Source organism: Panicum virgatum, chromosome 7N (genome assembly GCF_016808335.1).
Source record: "Panicum virgatum strain AP13 chromosome 7N, P.virgatum_v5, whole genome shotgun sequence".
NCBI classification, from domain to species: domain Eukaryota; kingdom Viridiplantae; phylum Streptophyta; class Magnoliopsida; order Poales; family Poaceae; genus Panicum; species Panicum virgatum.
In genome coordinates, this window is record NC_053151.1 from 46,338,115 (window position 1) to 46,353,260 (window position 15,146).

A 15,146-nucleotide genomic window follows, 5' to 3' on the forward strand; every position below is an offset into this window, starting at 1 on the left:
CACGGAAAGTCAACCAAGCGTGCCAGTCAATTTGACCTAGAATTGACAAGGGAGAAAACAAAGTCAAATTCGAGAGCGTATCGGCTAGGATTCCGAATATCTCTCAGATGGGCGTATCGGCAAGCTTTGCCGATACTATAGACGACAAAAAGATATTAAATGCAAACACGTAGTAAAAAGCGCATCAGCAAGATCAGCCGATACACTAGACGACAAAACTGGCTTTTGGACAGCCGATCGTGTGTGTATGACAAGATCTAAGCTATGAATATGTAACTTAGATGATGCAAAGCTAAAAACAGATCTAAAACACCTCTTGAGATAATAAGAATGTCACTCCAAAACCTAAAGCCGATCTAGTATGTTTTTAGATGTGATAATGGCCAAAAAGCATAGGAAAACTTACAAATCTAGCCGATATCGATAATTGGTGAATAAATCTAAACGAGACGACAGCGATGCGCTCGGAAGTCAAAGCCTAGATGAACTCGATAACTTTTGAATAGATTTGAACTAAACCACGGCGATGCGCCCGGTAGCTAAAGCTCAAATATACTCGGTAAAACGAAAACTCAACAGCAAATCAAGTCGCTCGAATGTGAGACGTCCTTGATCAACTTGGAAGAACTCGTCGAAAAAAGAGAGAAAAGGCGAAGTCGCCGAAAAAAATGCAAAGAAATTGTAAAGTTTGTTGTATTGGATGTGTATCAAGTTTTTTCGGTCCCTTACAACTGGTATATATAGCCTAGTGCTATCAAGTCCTAACCGATTACGGCAAATATTACTTGAACCTAAAGAAAAGATTATTTAAAAAATAAACTACGTAAAATATTACAATCGAATCATCAAGATTTTCGTAGAGTCCAGATCCTCTTCTCTTTCCTTGACTTCATCGGCTACTCTCCATCGGCCGGATACCAGAGCTAGCGGATCAGCATTTTCAAAACATATTCTTCTAGTCCATCGGACGCACTCCATCGGCCGATTCCAATCCTGTGCAACTTTTGGTTTCTTCCAAATCGGCCACCTTTTCTTCACCGAAATCACCTTCCTCGACACGTGTTAAAAAACAGTGTCAACACATGCCCTCCAATTTCGGAGTAATTTGTTTTGCTCCGAAATTAATTCCAGTCATGATTGCCAATGTTTAAACGAATCTCCGTCTTCCAAATAAACAGAGTATCAAATTCCCACTCTGCCCTTGGGCACCAGTTATAAATATCTCTATCTTCCTCTCCGCTGGCACATTTCCTATAGCACCTTCACCTTCTCTCTTGCTCGAGAACACATCTGTTCCGCCGCCGCCATCGCAGCTCTCTAGGGTTTCGAAGATTCAAGTCCAAGGACCATCCCCACCAGCAATGGCGTCCATCTCCGAGATTCCAGAGGTACGTCTCCCTTCTTCATCCGTAGCATTTGTTTTTCACCCCTTCCGATCCCTTCAGTCGTGTTCCTCATTTCCGCCTTCATTTTTAGAATCTGAGGGGTAACATGATTATTCCGCTAGAAAATCAACCTAGCATGGTCTGCTTAGGTCCCATGGGAAATCCAGACCCAACTAGTATAATCAATTTGGAAACTAGCAGGATCCCCCATAAGTCCTCCAATATGAACGTGGATTGGACTCAGGACTTCAGATCTTGGCCGAGCACTACTCCTAGATGGAGAAATTGGTTCCGCAGAATAGTTAGTTCCCAGAGAACCAATTGGGAACAGTATGATATCAGCCAATGTTTGAACTTATCTTTATCGGAGATGATTAGAAACGAGTCGATGCTCATATCGGCCTCTTACTTTTGGTCTGACGCCGTCAATGCGTTTATGTTTAACCGTGGGCCAATGACACCTACCCTGATGGATGTTGTGATGCTCACTGGCCTGAATATCGATGCTTTCGATAGACCTTTCTGTTTGCTAGAAAAAGCATCTTTCAAGATTGAAACAAAAAACATCGGCGGATGGAAAGGATATATCAGCAAGAATATGAAGACATGATCAATATCTGACAGAGAGCACGCCGCCTTTCTCAACATGTGGCTCGAAAAATTCGTCTTCTACGGCAAAATAGTTGGCCCAACAAATACTAATCTTAAGCTGGCCGAAACTCTAGCCACTGGCAATCCTGTCCCTCTCGGCAAACATCTTCTGGGATCAATTTACCACCTGCTTCATCAAGTGTCATCCAGACTCAGAAAGAGCCAACCGATCACCAACTTGGGAGGCCCCTGGTGGTTCATTCAGTTGTGGCTGCATATGTACACGCACAAAACCATGACAGTTGAATTTTTAGAGATAGAATTCTCGTCAGAAAATTTCTCTGAAGAAGAAGAAACCGTCACTCGCCGATGCACATCATTTGGTGAAGCAGCTATCATGATTGCCAATGACCCTAAGACCCTTGGCATTACTGATTTTTTTAAATCCTTCTACAATGGGTTCTCAGAAATCTCCACTATCTGGTTTGCATATCAGGATGAAAAAGTAATGTATGAAAATCCCTTCAAATTCAAGTTTGACTCATGGAAAACTGATGAAGAAGGCAGCAAAATCATGAAGGAAATAATCTCCCCAGGGATACTGCCAGTTAATTTCACAACTAGTAAATATATTCACAGTTATGAATTCTATAATCCATCAGTGACAGCCAGACAATTGGGATTTGGCCAAGTGCCACCCTCTCTTTTCTTTATCGGCAAAGTTCAGTTCAGAGGAACCCTTGACAAGGTCCTTTCTTATGATCGGCTAAAAAACCTAGAGCCTGATGTGAACATGATACTTCTAGCCGATTGGCAGACTGCACCTTTTGCCACCACCCCTTTCATCCAATGGTGGTCTGAATGGCAAGAGCACATTTTCTGCAAATCGGCCAACTTATACTGCATCGCTCTAGAAAACAATTATCAATCAGGCGAGCGTGAGGTACAAACAAAATCAACCCCCAGAATGTCTTTTAGCACTTCTAGCTTGCAGCCTTTAACTTCTACTCTTTGCAGGATGATGATCCGAATCCTCCAACAATTAGTAGGAGTGGACAGCCGATCAACTACGCTCTGCCAGCCGATAAGCCAAATATCGGCTATGGTGCTCCAACTCTGACAGATGTGGCCACTGGGAGAAAATGTATGGTATCTTATACCAAGGTGACAACTCGTAAGAAAAAGAAATCTCCATGCCAATCTTCAGCAACGACAGCACTCCAAATAGACACTCCGATCGACCTTCCCTCCTCTTCTTCAGAAGGTAAAAGCCTGAACCCCATGTCTTCACTTTATCTGAATGCTGATCACATCCTTACTTTATAATTAAGATGTTCCTGAACACCAATCTGAAGGAGAAGAAGACTCTCATAGTACACCTCACATTACCCATTGTCCAGGTATGATCCTTCTTACTCAGTAAGTATTTTAAACCTTTCCATGATCCTGAATCTAGTATTATTTTCTTTTGGTTTCATCAGGCACAGCATTTACCTCCAACTCCCAGGAAATACAGGGCAGAGTCTCCATTGATAAAGGTACGATTTCAGAACTTGCTCATGAACATATTCTGTATATTTCTGACAATCATCCTTCAGCTTGCCGACCATGCACTATCTGAATTATTTGGCCGGCCAAACACCGCAATCCCGAGCTCTTCATCACAACTCCTCGTCCCTGTTGGCTCCAATCTAGGAGAAATACACCTGAAGTAGGTAAGCATCCTCCCCCTTGGCCGATTTCATCATCCCTTTGCCTTCATCAGCCATCCTAATCACATCTCCCTGTCAGGCACAAGAATCTTCAGACAATAGTCTGTTTTCTTTTCAAATTGGAGCCACTCTTCAGGAAGAAGGAGAAGAAGCAACATCGGCCGATTCAGTTATATTGTCGGATGAAATCAATGCCAAACTCCAAGAATCCCTCCAATTCCTAAATCAAGACATCGGCCAACTGATCAAGAATGCACAGCCGATCCGCACCATTTTAGAAGAACTGGAGGGCAAGCTTCCAGAATCAATTGAATAAGCATTAACTCCTGTAGCCTTCATCGAGAGTCATCGTACACAATTCAACAAGGCCCAGAAACAACTTGCCGATCGTCTTCAGCAGGAAGAAATTATCAAACAGAGGGACAACTTCAAAGCTTTAGCAGAATCGAACGTTGGTGAAATCAAGTACCTAAATGACACCCAGACTAGCAACTTGAGGAACAAAGCAAAATTGGAAGCTGAACGTGATCGTCTTCTTCAAGAACTTAATCGAGTAAACCAAGCAATAGATATCGCAGATCACGATCTTTCTCAGATTCCACCGGCCATCACCAAACTCCAAGAAGACAAGCAGAAATACGCTCGTCAAGCATATCAACTCCATAAGAGTCTGCAGCCGATTTCTAGCTCATTGGCGGATAATAATCAAGTGATCACAAACATTGATCAAATTCACCTGCGTGCGATAAAAGTAATCCAAGAAGCTCTAGGATTACTGTAAAGGCACTCCATGTATTGTAATCTCCAGAAATTGCAAACACATGATCCATTTTCAGAAACTCTCTTTGTGATTTATTGCTCTATGGGCGACTCATATCGTATCAGCCATATTACAACTGATGCATCCAACTTGCGAATCGGCTTTCACATATTTTTTGCACTAAAGGCAATACTTCCTAGTATTGGCTATAATTTACAAAATCCAGCCGATACTACAATTGGCCATACCCCTCTTTGATCAAGACTTATTCGAAGAATCTCCTGACTTCACCGATGTGATTTCATAATCAGCCATCCGAAAGAAATCCTTCTCCCATGCTTGACCAGAAAGACAATTCATCTGATCATAACTCATTATATGGGCTTCAGCCGATGCCACGCTGAATGACGAATCGATCGATATTATTTCAACAGTATCGTCAACCCACTGAATCAAACATTAATGCATAGTAGATGGAATGCAACAATTGGCATATATCCAATCCCGACCCAACAGTAAACTATATGAACCTTTGCCATTAATAACAAAGAAAGTAGTGGGAAAGGTCTTACTGTCAATTGTGAGATCGACGCATAATGCCCCTAAAGCAGGAGATACGACTTCTTCAAAATCCTTTAGCATCATATCAGTCTTCGTCAAATCATCTTGATTCTTCCCAAGCTTGTGTAGCATAACATAGGGCATTATATTCACGGCTGCACCTCCATCAACCAACATCTTCGTAACAGGCTTGCCATCAACAAATCCCTTTAGAAACAATGCCTTAAGATGCTGCCTCTTATCATCTTCTGGCTTCTAAAATGTTGCTGGCAATGGTTCCAAATTTAACTGTGCCATGTCTTCCTCTAATTCTGGTTCATGATCTTCATCATCTGACACCATAAACTCTTTCGGCATTATGAAAACCATATTAATTGGCGCAGCCGATGATCCAGAATCTTGATCACTATCGGTCCTGGGCTTAGCATGCCAAACTTGTGACCTGATCCCTTTCTTGCGTAGAATCTGTTCTTGTTCTTCCTCAATGATCTCCAGCTGGCGTAATCTCTGAACACATCGCTTCTGAGACCTGGTCAAACCTCCTGGGCACCATTGAGATTGATCCATGCGATCAGGCTCACGTTCTGGATCTCTCCGCATCGGCTGATCATCTTGTACTCTGTCATCGGCCACCTATTCTACCCGATCATGTATAGGCACTCTTCTCCTAGCAGGATCACGTAGCATTGTCCTGCCCCCAGTCGATCATGCATCGATACCCTTTTTCCTAGCCGATCATGCACAGGAGTGCACTCACACCGATAGGGCTCATGACGCGACCTTTCATATGATCGGCTGCCTTGACCATTGCATTCGGGACAATCATATGCTGATGGCAATGTCAACCCTTCTTCCCAACAGTAGACAAAGAAAGGACACCTCCAATGATCTTGCTCACGTCGCTCCTCTTCTTCTCTACGCTGCCGCCTTTCACGATCACGCTGAAATTTGTTCAACAACATTTGAGATGTTACACATCTTCGTGGTGCCGATGAACGTTCAGCATCCCTCATCGGACCCTTTTATTTGACCTCATCGGCCGCTATCTGCGCTTTAGGATCAACAGCTCCAGATTTCTTGGCCGATGATGACGTCAGAATCTTAGCTTGAGAAGAACCTTCATCTCTGGCCACATCAACCATGTTCGTGGTGAAAGGATGTCCGTCGATCTTCATTGTCTTCTTCGGAGTCTCAAACTTCAATCTCCCTTGTTTGAAAGCCATCTGAATCTGCTGTCGGAAGACCTTGCACTCATTTGTATCATGCGATGTGGCGTTATGCCACTTGTAGTACTTTATATTCTTGAGCTTGTCCTCCGATGAAATCTTGTGATATGGCTTCAACTTGATCAACCCTTCCGACAATAACAAGTCAAAGATTTTGTCGGCTTTGGTGATGTCGAACCCATACGACTCAGGCTCTTTCTTCCCAAACGGACACATCACCGGCTTTTTACTGTTCTGTATCCACTCAGCCGATGCGACCGTTTCTTGCTCCTCTTCAGACTCATCATTAGTAGAATACTCCATATAGTTGATCTTCTTCTAAAAAGACTTCCTGGACTCGTAGGATCGAGTATCTCCTGTCATCTGACTTGCGATCTGGCTAATACTTTCAAACTCCTGCGATGCATATTTATCTTTAATGTGCGGCAAGAGTCCATTAAATACTGCATCGGCCAACTGCTGATCGGACAGAACCAAACTGTAACATCGGTTCTTGACATCTCTGAACCTTTGGATAAAAGCAGCAACCGATTCATCGCTTCTTTGTCTCAAGCCAGTCAAATCGGTCAACTTTAACTCAGTAATACCAGAGAAGAAGAACTTATGAAATTGTCTCTCTAGATCGGCCCAATATAATATGGAGTTTGCTGCCAAAGTGGTGAACCAAGCAAAGGCCGATCCAGACAAAGACAAGGAGAACAAACAGACTCTGAGTGTATCCTGGTTGCTCGCTTCTCCTAACTTTAGAAGAAACCTACTAACATGTTCCATCGTAGAAACTTCTCCCTGCCCTGAGAACTTCGTAAAGTCAGGCATTTTGTACTTATGTGGGAGAGAAATCTGATCATAAGCAGGATGATAGGGAGTCTTGTACATAATGGATTGTTGTTTTGGCCTCAAACCAAACTGCTCCCTCATCACTTCAGTTATCTTTGTTCTCCAATTAATTTGTGGCTCAACTATTGGCATTTGCTGAGGGGAAACCGTGTTCGCTGCATTGGTCATCATCGCAAGTTGCTGAACTACATGACTCATCGGCTGTCCAGCCGATTGCATCTGTTGGGCTTGCTGAGCTATCCGATTAGGTGTCTGCTGAGTCATCTTCAGCTGTGTAGCTGATGGGTTAGCCGATTGTTGACTAGTAATATCTATGTACGGCACATTGACATATCGTATTTGTCCAGTTGCTTGATTGTGGAATACCCTGTTGATTCCCTTCTGATGCAGAGATTGCGACAACAACATTTCTGAAGGAGACTGGGGCTGGAGCAGGATAGCAAGACGCTGTTGCGGGGTCATCGGTGGTGGCGCCGATGCATTAGCTTGTGCCATCTGTTTTGGACTTCATGCGCCTTGTGCATTCAGCTGTGTTGCCAATGCATCCTGTTGTACACCCATCGGCTGAACGGCCGATGGATCAGGCTGAGAGGCTATCGGCTGAGAAGCCGATGCGTTAAACTGCATCTTGGGTGGTGTAGAAAAGAAATCCGGATGCATACCATACCCAGTAGCAGGATCCCATCCTTTAGGAAATATAGACGCAGATCCACCTTGCACAGTTGTAGCAATCGGCGGCGTGGTTGAGTAGATAGGATCTGCCGTACCCGCCAATGTTGCAGTAGTCATCTGGGGTGGAGTTTGACTATTTCTTGTTCCTGCCTGTCTATTTTGAGCCGACAGGGCTGCTGCCATAGACACTTCCAAGGGAGTATATTGCATCTGATCTGGTTGTATATAACAAGGACCCATGCACCCTGGTAACGTGCCTTCAGCAAAAGTATTGACCACTGCATTATGCACCGTGTTGCCCATGACTGTTGCACTCTTGATGAAGGCTTGTGCCACAGCCTGGCCAACTGCGTCTATCATCTTGCTTTCACATTGAGCCTCTGTCAATGGCTAGAAGGATGGAAGATTAAACTTCTTGATCACCTCACCAGATCTGTTAACGCTGTACGACTTGAGGCATTCACGTTTGAATTTCTCCACCAGCTCTTCATATTCTTTCTTTTGTTCTTCTTTGAGCTTATCTTCAGAAGCAGGAATCTGGTTTTCTTCACTAACTGCAGATTTATCTGTGAGTTCCACCATGTTGACGTTTTCGTGTCCCACTGGGCGTGCCAAAAGATGTGTTGACGCAAAAATCAACACACTGGAATCCGAGGGCAAGTGTTCGCCAAGTCCCAGAAAGTCAACCAAGTGCGCCAGTCAATTTGATCTGGAATTGACAAGAGAGAAAACAAAGTCAAATTCGAGAGCGTATCGGCTGGGATTCCGAATATCTCTCAGATGGGCATATCGGCAAGCTTTGCCGATATTATAGACGACAAAAAGATATTAAATGCAAGCGCGTAGTAAAGAGCGCATCAGCAAAATCAGCCGATACAGTAGACGACAAAACCGGCTTTTGGACAGCCGATCGTGTGTGTACGACAAGATCTAAGCTACGAATATGTAACTTAGATGATGCAAAGTTAAAAACAGATCTAAAACGGCTCTTGAGATAACAATAATGTCACTCCAAAACCTAAAGCCGATCTAGTATGTTTTTAGATGTGATAATGGCCAAAAAACATAGAAAAACCTACAAATCTAGCCGATATCGATAATTGGTGAATAAATCTAGACGAGACGACAGCAATGCGCCCAGTAGCTAAAGCTCAAATATACTCGGTAAAACGAAAACTCACCAGCAAATCAAGTTGCTCGAATGTGAGACATCCTTGATCAACTTGAAAGAATTCGTCGAAAAAAGAAGAGAAAAGGCGAAGTCGCCGAAAAAATGCAAAGGAATTGTAAAGTTTGTTGTATTGGATGTGTATCAAGTTTTTCCGGTCCCTTACAACTGGTATATATAGCCTAGCGCTATCAAGTCCTAGCCGATTACGGCAAACATTACTTAACCCTATAGAAAAGACTATTTAAAAGACAAACTATTTAAAATATTACAACCGAATCATCAAGATTTTCGTAGAGTCCGGATCCTCTTCTCTTTCCTTGATTTCATCGGCAACTCTCCATCGGCCGGATACCAGAGCTAGCGGATCAGCATCTTCAAAGCATATTCTTCTGGTCCATCGGACGCACTCCATCGGCCAATTCCAATCCTGTGCATCTTTTGGTTTCTTCCAAATCGACCACCTTTTCTTCACCGAAATCACCTTTCTCGACACGTGTGAAAAAACGGTGTCAACATTTGGGTTGGCAGTCTGGCGTAACTCAACCCGAGCTTTATTAAGTATTAAAAAAAACCCAAGCTTGACATTTCTTCAAAATACTAAAAACTAATAGACGAAGAAAAGAAAAGAAAAAAATTCTAGTCGTCTATCACATCAGATTTTTGGATACTAATTAGAAGTAATAGGTATAGGCTAATTATAAAACGAATTGCATAAATGGAGGTTAATTTACGAGACTAATCTATTAAGTTTAATTAGTTCATATTTTGCTCTAGTGCTACAGTAAACATGTACTAATCATATATTAATTAAACTTACTAGATTCATTTCGTGAATTAGCTCTGGCTTACGGAATTAGTTTTATTATTAGCTCATGTTTATCCCTAATTAACATCCAAACATCCGATGTGACCCGGACTAAAAATAGAGGGGACCACACGTGCTCTGTGGCGCAAGAAACAGCCGCCACACCTGTGGCGAGATTTTGCATCGGTAAAACTATGGCAGCAACTTTGGCGGTCTCAGTTAAAATCCAAACAAGCGCCTAGAGGGTGTGGCAACGACTGGCGAGCCATGCTGTGGCGTGTTGGACGCTGGCCGCCAACCAAACACCCCCAGAAATTAGTCCCACGTCCAAACAACCCCAATTGGCATATAACTGTAGCAGCAGAATGCAAAACATCGGCCCAGAATATTGTTTCGGCTCTGTTGCGGTTTTAGGAAATGTGGGCCAAAATTCAGCCCAATCGTGTGGAGGTCGCGCGCAGCGCCTCCCGCGGGCTCTGGCTGGCTGTCGTCTTCTTCCCCACGCCGCCGCATCCACCTGCGGCTAGAGGTGGTAATGGACCATGACCCCAGTGAGTGATCTCTTCACAGCCTAATAAAATTCTTAAATTTTTTAGCTCAAAATTATATAAAATTAAAGTCCGATCCTTTCTAGTTCAAAATTTTAGGGCCTTTACCACCCCTACCTGCGCTGCGCCTCACGCCCTCACCCCGGAGCCGCGCGGCGCAGCCCAATTACAAACTCCAAAGGGTTAATTGGTTGTGTACCATCGCAAATATCGAAGATTGGACTTCTACCATCACAATTCAACTAATTGCAATCGTACCATTACAACTCCTAAATACACTGATTCCTGCCATTTTGTACACCTCCGACGCCACTGGGCCCACCTGCAGGCCGTTGTGTATCCGTATTTCCCTCTCTGCCCCTGGTCGGTCGCATACAAGGCTGAGCCAGCACTCCCCACCCGCGCCGCGCCCGCCATTCGCCCCTGTCCTTCCTCTATTCGTCTCGTCTTCCCCACGAACCCTAGTAGATCCCGAACCCTAGGTCCCCGGATTCGGCCGCCGGCGGTGAGGCCGAGAGCGACGGCGGTGGCGGACCGATGTGCGTGGCTGGGGTCGCGGAACCCTAGGTTCCTCGGCATCCAGTAGAGATGGACGACGACATTGGGAGGTACGCATCCTGGATCCATGTATCTAACTCCATGTGGTTGCTAATCTCCTCGGATAAATGTTGAGTCGTACCATTGAATCGGTGTTTTGCACGTAAGCATATGCTATCTTGGATGTGCTTAGCTTTTTTCTTTGTGCTGTTTTGTGTTGGCCATAGGGAAGAGTTGTTCGCGCTAGAGATTAATGTCCAAGAATTTGTGACGACGGACTCGAATGGTAGAAAAACTTTGCGGAAAGGGACGGTGATGCGCCGAGAAATGGAGATAGGCTCTCTTTCTTTGAGTTTGTTGATGTTAAGTTTATTGAATGAGCTGAATTGGGGCAGTAACTAGTCTGCCACTGTGTGGTTCCATGACAAGAGAATAGGAGAGGATGTTAGATTAGATAATGAGATCCAGATGATTGACATGTTTGAAATGTACAAGTCTGAGATGAGCTGTGCAATAGTGGTAGGAATCCTTGACAAAGCATTAATGGAGAGGGAAATAGAACGTGCAGTTGATGATCTTGATGATCTGACACCTTTGTGTGTCTTGCCGCCACTTGATGATCCACCGCTTAATGTTCCCACTAGTTCAGAACCCAATCCTAACATAGCTAGCAATCAGGCTGAACCAAACATAGGTAGCAAACACCCTGAACCCCCCACAGTAGATGCTTCAAGGGCTGACCCATTTGACAACGAGGAGGAGTATGTTGGTGTTGATAATGAACATGTGTACATGCCAACACCTCCTGCACAGCCAGCGCAACGCACACAGCCGGCTGACAATGAGCAGAATGATGGTGTTGATAATGCTAATGATGAGGTAGAGGTGAATGATGCAGATCCAAAGGAGCTCAATGTGCTTCACAATCCTGAACATCCAAACATAGTGAAGGGTGCTTTATTTCCTGACATCGTATCATTCAGGAAAGCAATAAGGCATTATGCCATTGCAAGAGGTTTTGAGTTTGCTGGCCTCCAAATAGACCCAACAAGATTCATTGCCAAGTGTGCATATAAAGGTTGTCCATGGCGCATCCATGCTTCTAGGATTCAAGGTCAAAGCACAATTCAGGTATAATTGTTTGCTAACATCTTTATTTCCTGTCCATATTAATTTTTCTCTGAATTCAGCAAGGTCTGATATATTATGTTCATGTGCAGATCAAGGTTCTTCCCGTAGAGCATAATTGCCCAACAACCAAGCTTGTAGAAGGCAAGATGGCTACTCAAGGCTGGGTTGCAGATAGGCTAGCTGATTGGGTGAAGAAGAACCCTCACAAAGGGACAAAAGAAGCAAAGGAAAAGTTAGAGTCAGAGTATGGAATAAAGTTGAAGTATTCCAAAGCCTGGTCAGGTATGAAGGTTGCTCTTGAACAAATTCATGGTAAATATGAAGAAAGTTTTCAATTGTTGTTCAACTGGAAAGCACAAATAGAGATTAGTCAGCCAGGTAGCATAATTGAAATAGAAGTGGCGAAGATAGGAAAAAAGATGTGTTTCAAGAGACCATTTGTAGCATTGAGGCCCTGTATAGATGGTTTTTTGGCTGGTTGTAGACCATACATAGGAGTGGATGCATCTATTTTGAAAGGCAAGTACACTGGACAGTTGGCCAGTGCCACTTCGGTAGATGGACACAACTGGTTATACTATGTTGCTTATGGCATATTTCACTCAGAGACAGAAGAAAACTGGGTATGGTTCATGGAGCAGTTACACAGAGAATGCATGAGACACCTATATGGGAATTTCATGAAGCAGTACCAAGGTGATGTTTTCACTGACCACCTATATCCAGCAGCAAGAGCTTACACTGAATGGCTGTTCAAATGGCACATTAGCAAGATATATGAAGTTGCCCCAGATGCAATTATATACCTTGAAGAGCATCACAACAGGTTGTGGTACAGGTGTGGGTTTTCAGAAGCAAGCAAATGTGATTACCTGACAAATAATGTCTCAGAAAGTTTCAATAGTCAGGTTAGGCACTTAAAGGGACTACTGCTTCATGAGTTAGTTGATGGAATAAGAGAGCTCATAATGGAGAAGAGGTACCTTAGAAAGCAGATAGCAAACAAGATGGATGATGGGATACTGCCAAATGTGATGAAGGAGCTGAATCAAGTAAGCAACAACCTCAGGGTTGTGAAGGTTGCAAGAAGTGATGAGGACTGTGCAGAGGTTACTCTAGTGGATGCCTACAACAACACTAGAAGGCACACAATTGACCTGAAAAACCATAACTACTCTTGCAGAGTTTGGCAGGTAACTGGAAAACCTTGTCATCATGCTCTAGCCTGGATCTTGTCTAATAGAGGTGTATAGATCTCAGACTTTGTACATGATTACTACTCTGTGGCTAAGTTCAAGGCAGCATATCAAGGCAGTGTCACTACAATGTCAGATAGGTCCCAGTGGCCTGAAGTTGATCTTGGTTTCCAAGTGTGGCCGCCACTACAAACAAGGGCACCAGGCAGGCCGAAAGTCCAGAGAATCAGATTAGCTCTTGAGAAAGGACCCAAAAAGAAGGTTAGATGCTCTAGATGCAAAGGCTATGGACACTTTGCCAAGACTTGCAAACTTGCAGAACCAGCAGAAAATGTTGCTCCAGAAACACCAACCAAGAGGTATGTTACAAAGGAAATAACTATGATATTACATTGTAAACTTGCTGTGACTTGTATAGCTTTCAAACTGATTCATCCCTGTTCTGTGATGTAGGAAATGGCAGCCAGATGATGAAGGAACTTCTGGTCCACCAAAGAAGAAGAAGAAGACTCCCAACAAGAAGCCAGCTAAGAAGAAAACTCCTAAGAAGAAGAAGACTCCTAAGAAGAAGAAAACTCCAAAGAAGAAGAAGCAGACACAAGCAGCCGCAGCCCCACCTCGTACAACAGTTAGAAGCCTGAGAGATTGGCTCAGCATGTGATGCATCATCCAGGCTATTGAGATCCAGAATCTTTTGTGAACTTGTAATGTGAACTTGTAATGCAACATCCAGCCTGAGAGATAGACTCCTAAGATTGGTGTGAACTTCTTATGTTAAGTGTGAACTTCTTATATTAAGTGTGAACTTGCTGTGATCTTTGTTCTGTTACCTGTGAACCTTGTTATTGGAATAAGTCTGAACCTGTTTGTTATGACAATCTAAACTTGTTATTGTGACTGTGTCAGCATTGTTATTGGCCCAATGTCTGGATGCCAACCAGTTATGTGAGACTTGCTTATATCAGTTATTTGAATTTTTTCATTTTGCAAATTAAACATGGATGCCAACCAGGCAGCAGGAATTCGTTCACCATCACAGCATGGACAATTCATTCATGGAATCAACATTTAGGTTTCACTTGCAACAACATTCAAGTTTCACTTCCAAACCTTACCCAAAATTAGGCCAAATACAACACCCACACATACAGATGCTAAGATTGCATTGCTCACTACAAAGGATTTTCCCTGGCACATTTGCTTCAGCTCCTCCATCTGATTCTTCAGTTCACAAAGCTGCTGTCTCATCTCCATCAACTTCTGCTCTCCAATTTCATGTTCTTCGGCCATTTCAAGATCCTTCATTCTCCTCGTCCGCAAATACTTGACATAGGCACCTTCCCACCAGTAGTAGCCACAAGTGTCATCATCCTGATACAAAATACAGCAAAAGCCTTGTAGAAACTCAATCTGAAATTGAACTCATCCGAAACCAACATTAATTCGAATCAAAACCGCTCACCGGAAAGTTGTTTGGGCACTTGTAGAAGACCATCCCGTAAGATTCCTGTTTCTTGCTTCGCAGCTTGACCACAGGAATCTTGCATTGCGGGCAATCGATCAACAGAAGAGACTCACCTTCGTAGGCCGAAATCCTGCCCCTGCTCCTGCTAGCGGACGAGGCTTCGAACCGCATCGGACTACCATCAGGCCTGAACATGGCCACGCGCATCGGTCCGCCGCCGCCGCCGTCGATCTGGCCTGAACTAGGGTTCGTGGGGAAGACGAGACGAAGAGAGGAAGGACAGGGGCGAATGGCGGGCGCGACGCGAGTGGGGAGCGATGGCTCAGCCTTGTATGCGACCGACCAGGGGCAGGGAGGGAAATACAGATATACAACGGCCTGCAGGTGGGCCCAGGGGCGTCGGAGGTGTACAAAATGGCAGGAATCGGTGTATTTAGGAGTTATAATGGTACGATTGCAATTAGTTGAATTGTAATGGTAGAAGTCCCATCTTCGATATTTGGGATGGTACACAACCAATTAACCCAACCCCAAACCCATCCGAAAACC

The 15,146-nt window shown here is 43.9% G+C and overlaps 2 protein-coding genes and 1 long non-coding RNA gene across 3 annotated transcripts; 2 read left to right on the forward strand and 1 right to left on the reverse strand.

Annotated features, from left to right (window-relative positions):
• Positions 1-10,856: 10,856 nt before the first annotated feature.
• On the forward strand, positions 10,857-13,189 carry LOC120681333. The gene is made up of 4 exons (XM_039962835.1): positions 10,857-10,876; positions 11,033-11,117; positions 11,235-11,936; positions 12,026-13,189. The coding sequence occupies exons 1-4, from the start codon at positions 10,857-10,859 to the stop codon at positions 13,187-13,189; spliced, it is 1,971 nt and encodes a 656-aa protein (XP_039818769.1).
• Positions 13,190-13,383: 194 nt separating this feature from the next.
• On the forward strand, positions 13,384-14,025 carry LOC120682649. The gene is made up of 2 exons (XR_005678513.1): positions 13,384-13,491; positions 13,586-14,025. It is a non-coding gene; the product is annotated as an uncharacterized LOC120682649 (long non-coding RNA).
• A 159-nt stretch (positions 14,026-14,184) lies between these two features.
• LOC120681862 lies at positions 14,185-15,144 on the reverse strand. Its single transcript, XM_039963504.1, has 2 exons — positions 14,595-15,144; positions 14,185-14,503 (listed from the first exon to the last, which is right to left on the reverse strand). The coding sequence occupies exons 1-2, from the start codon at positions 14,802-14,804 to the stop codon at positions 14,231-14,233; spliced, it is 483 nt and encodes a 160-aa protein (XP_039819438.1). The 5' UTR covers positions 14,805-15,144; the 3' UTR covers positions 14,185-14,230.
• Positions 15,145-15,146: the final 2 nt, after the last annotated feature.

Excerpts from the sequence above, each read along its gene's own strand:
- LOC120681862 (XM_039963504.1), bottom strand. The coding sequence starts at position 14,804 with ATGCGCGTGGCCATGTTCAGGCCTGATGGTAGTCCGATGCGGTTCGAA. Across the intron at positions 14,504-14,594 it reads AGTGCCCAAACAACTTTCCG|GATGATGACACTTGTGGCTA; the intron begins GTGAGCGGTTTT and ends ATTTTGTATCAG.
- LOC120681333 (XM_039962835.1), top strand. The coding sequence starts at position 10,857 with ATGGACGACGACATTGGGAG. Across the intron at positions 10,877-11,032 it reads ATGGACGACGACATTGGGAG|GGAAGAGTTGTTCGCGCTAG; the intron begins GTACGCATCCTG and ends TGTTGGCCATAG. Across the intron at positions 11,937-12,025 it reads AAGGTCAAAGCACAATTCAG|ATCAAGGTTCTTCCCGTAGA; the intron begins GTATAATTGTTT and ends GTTCATGTGCAG.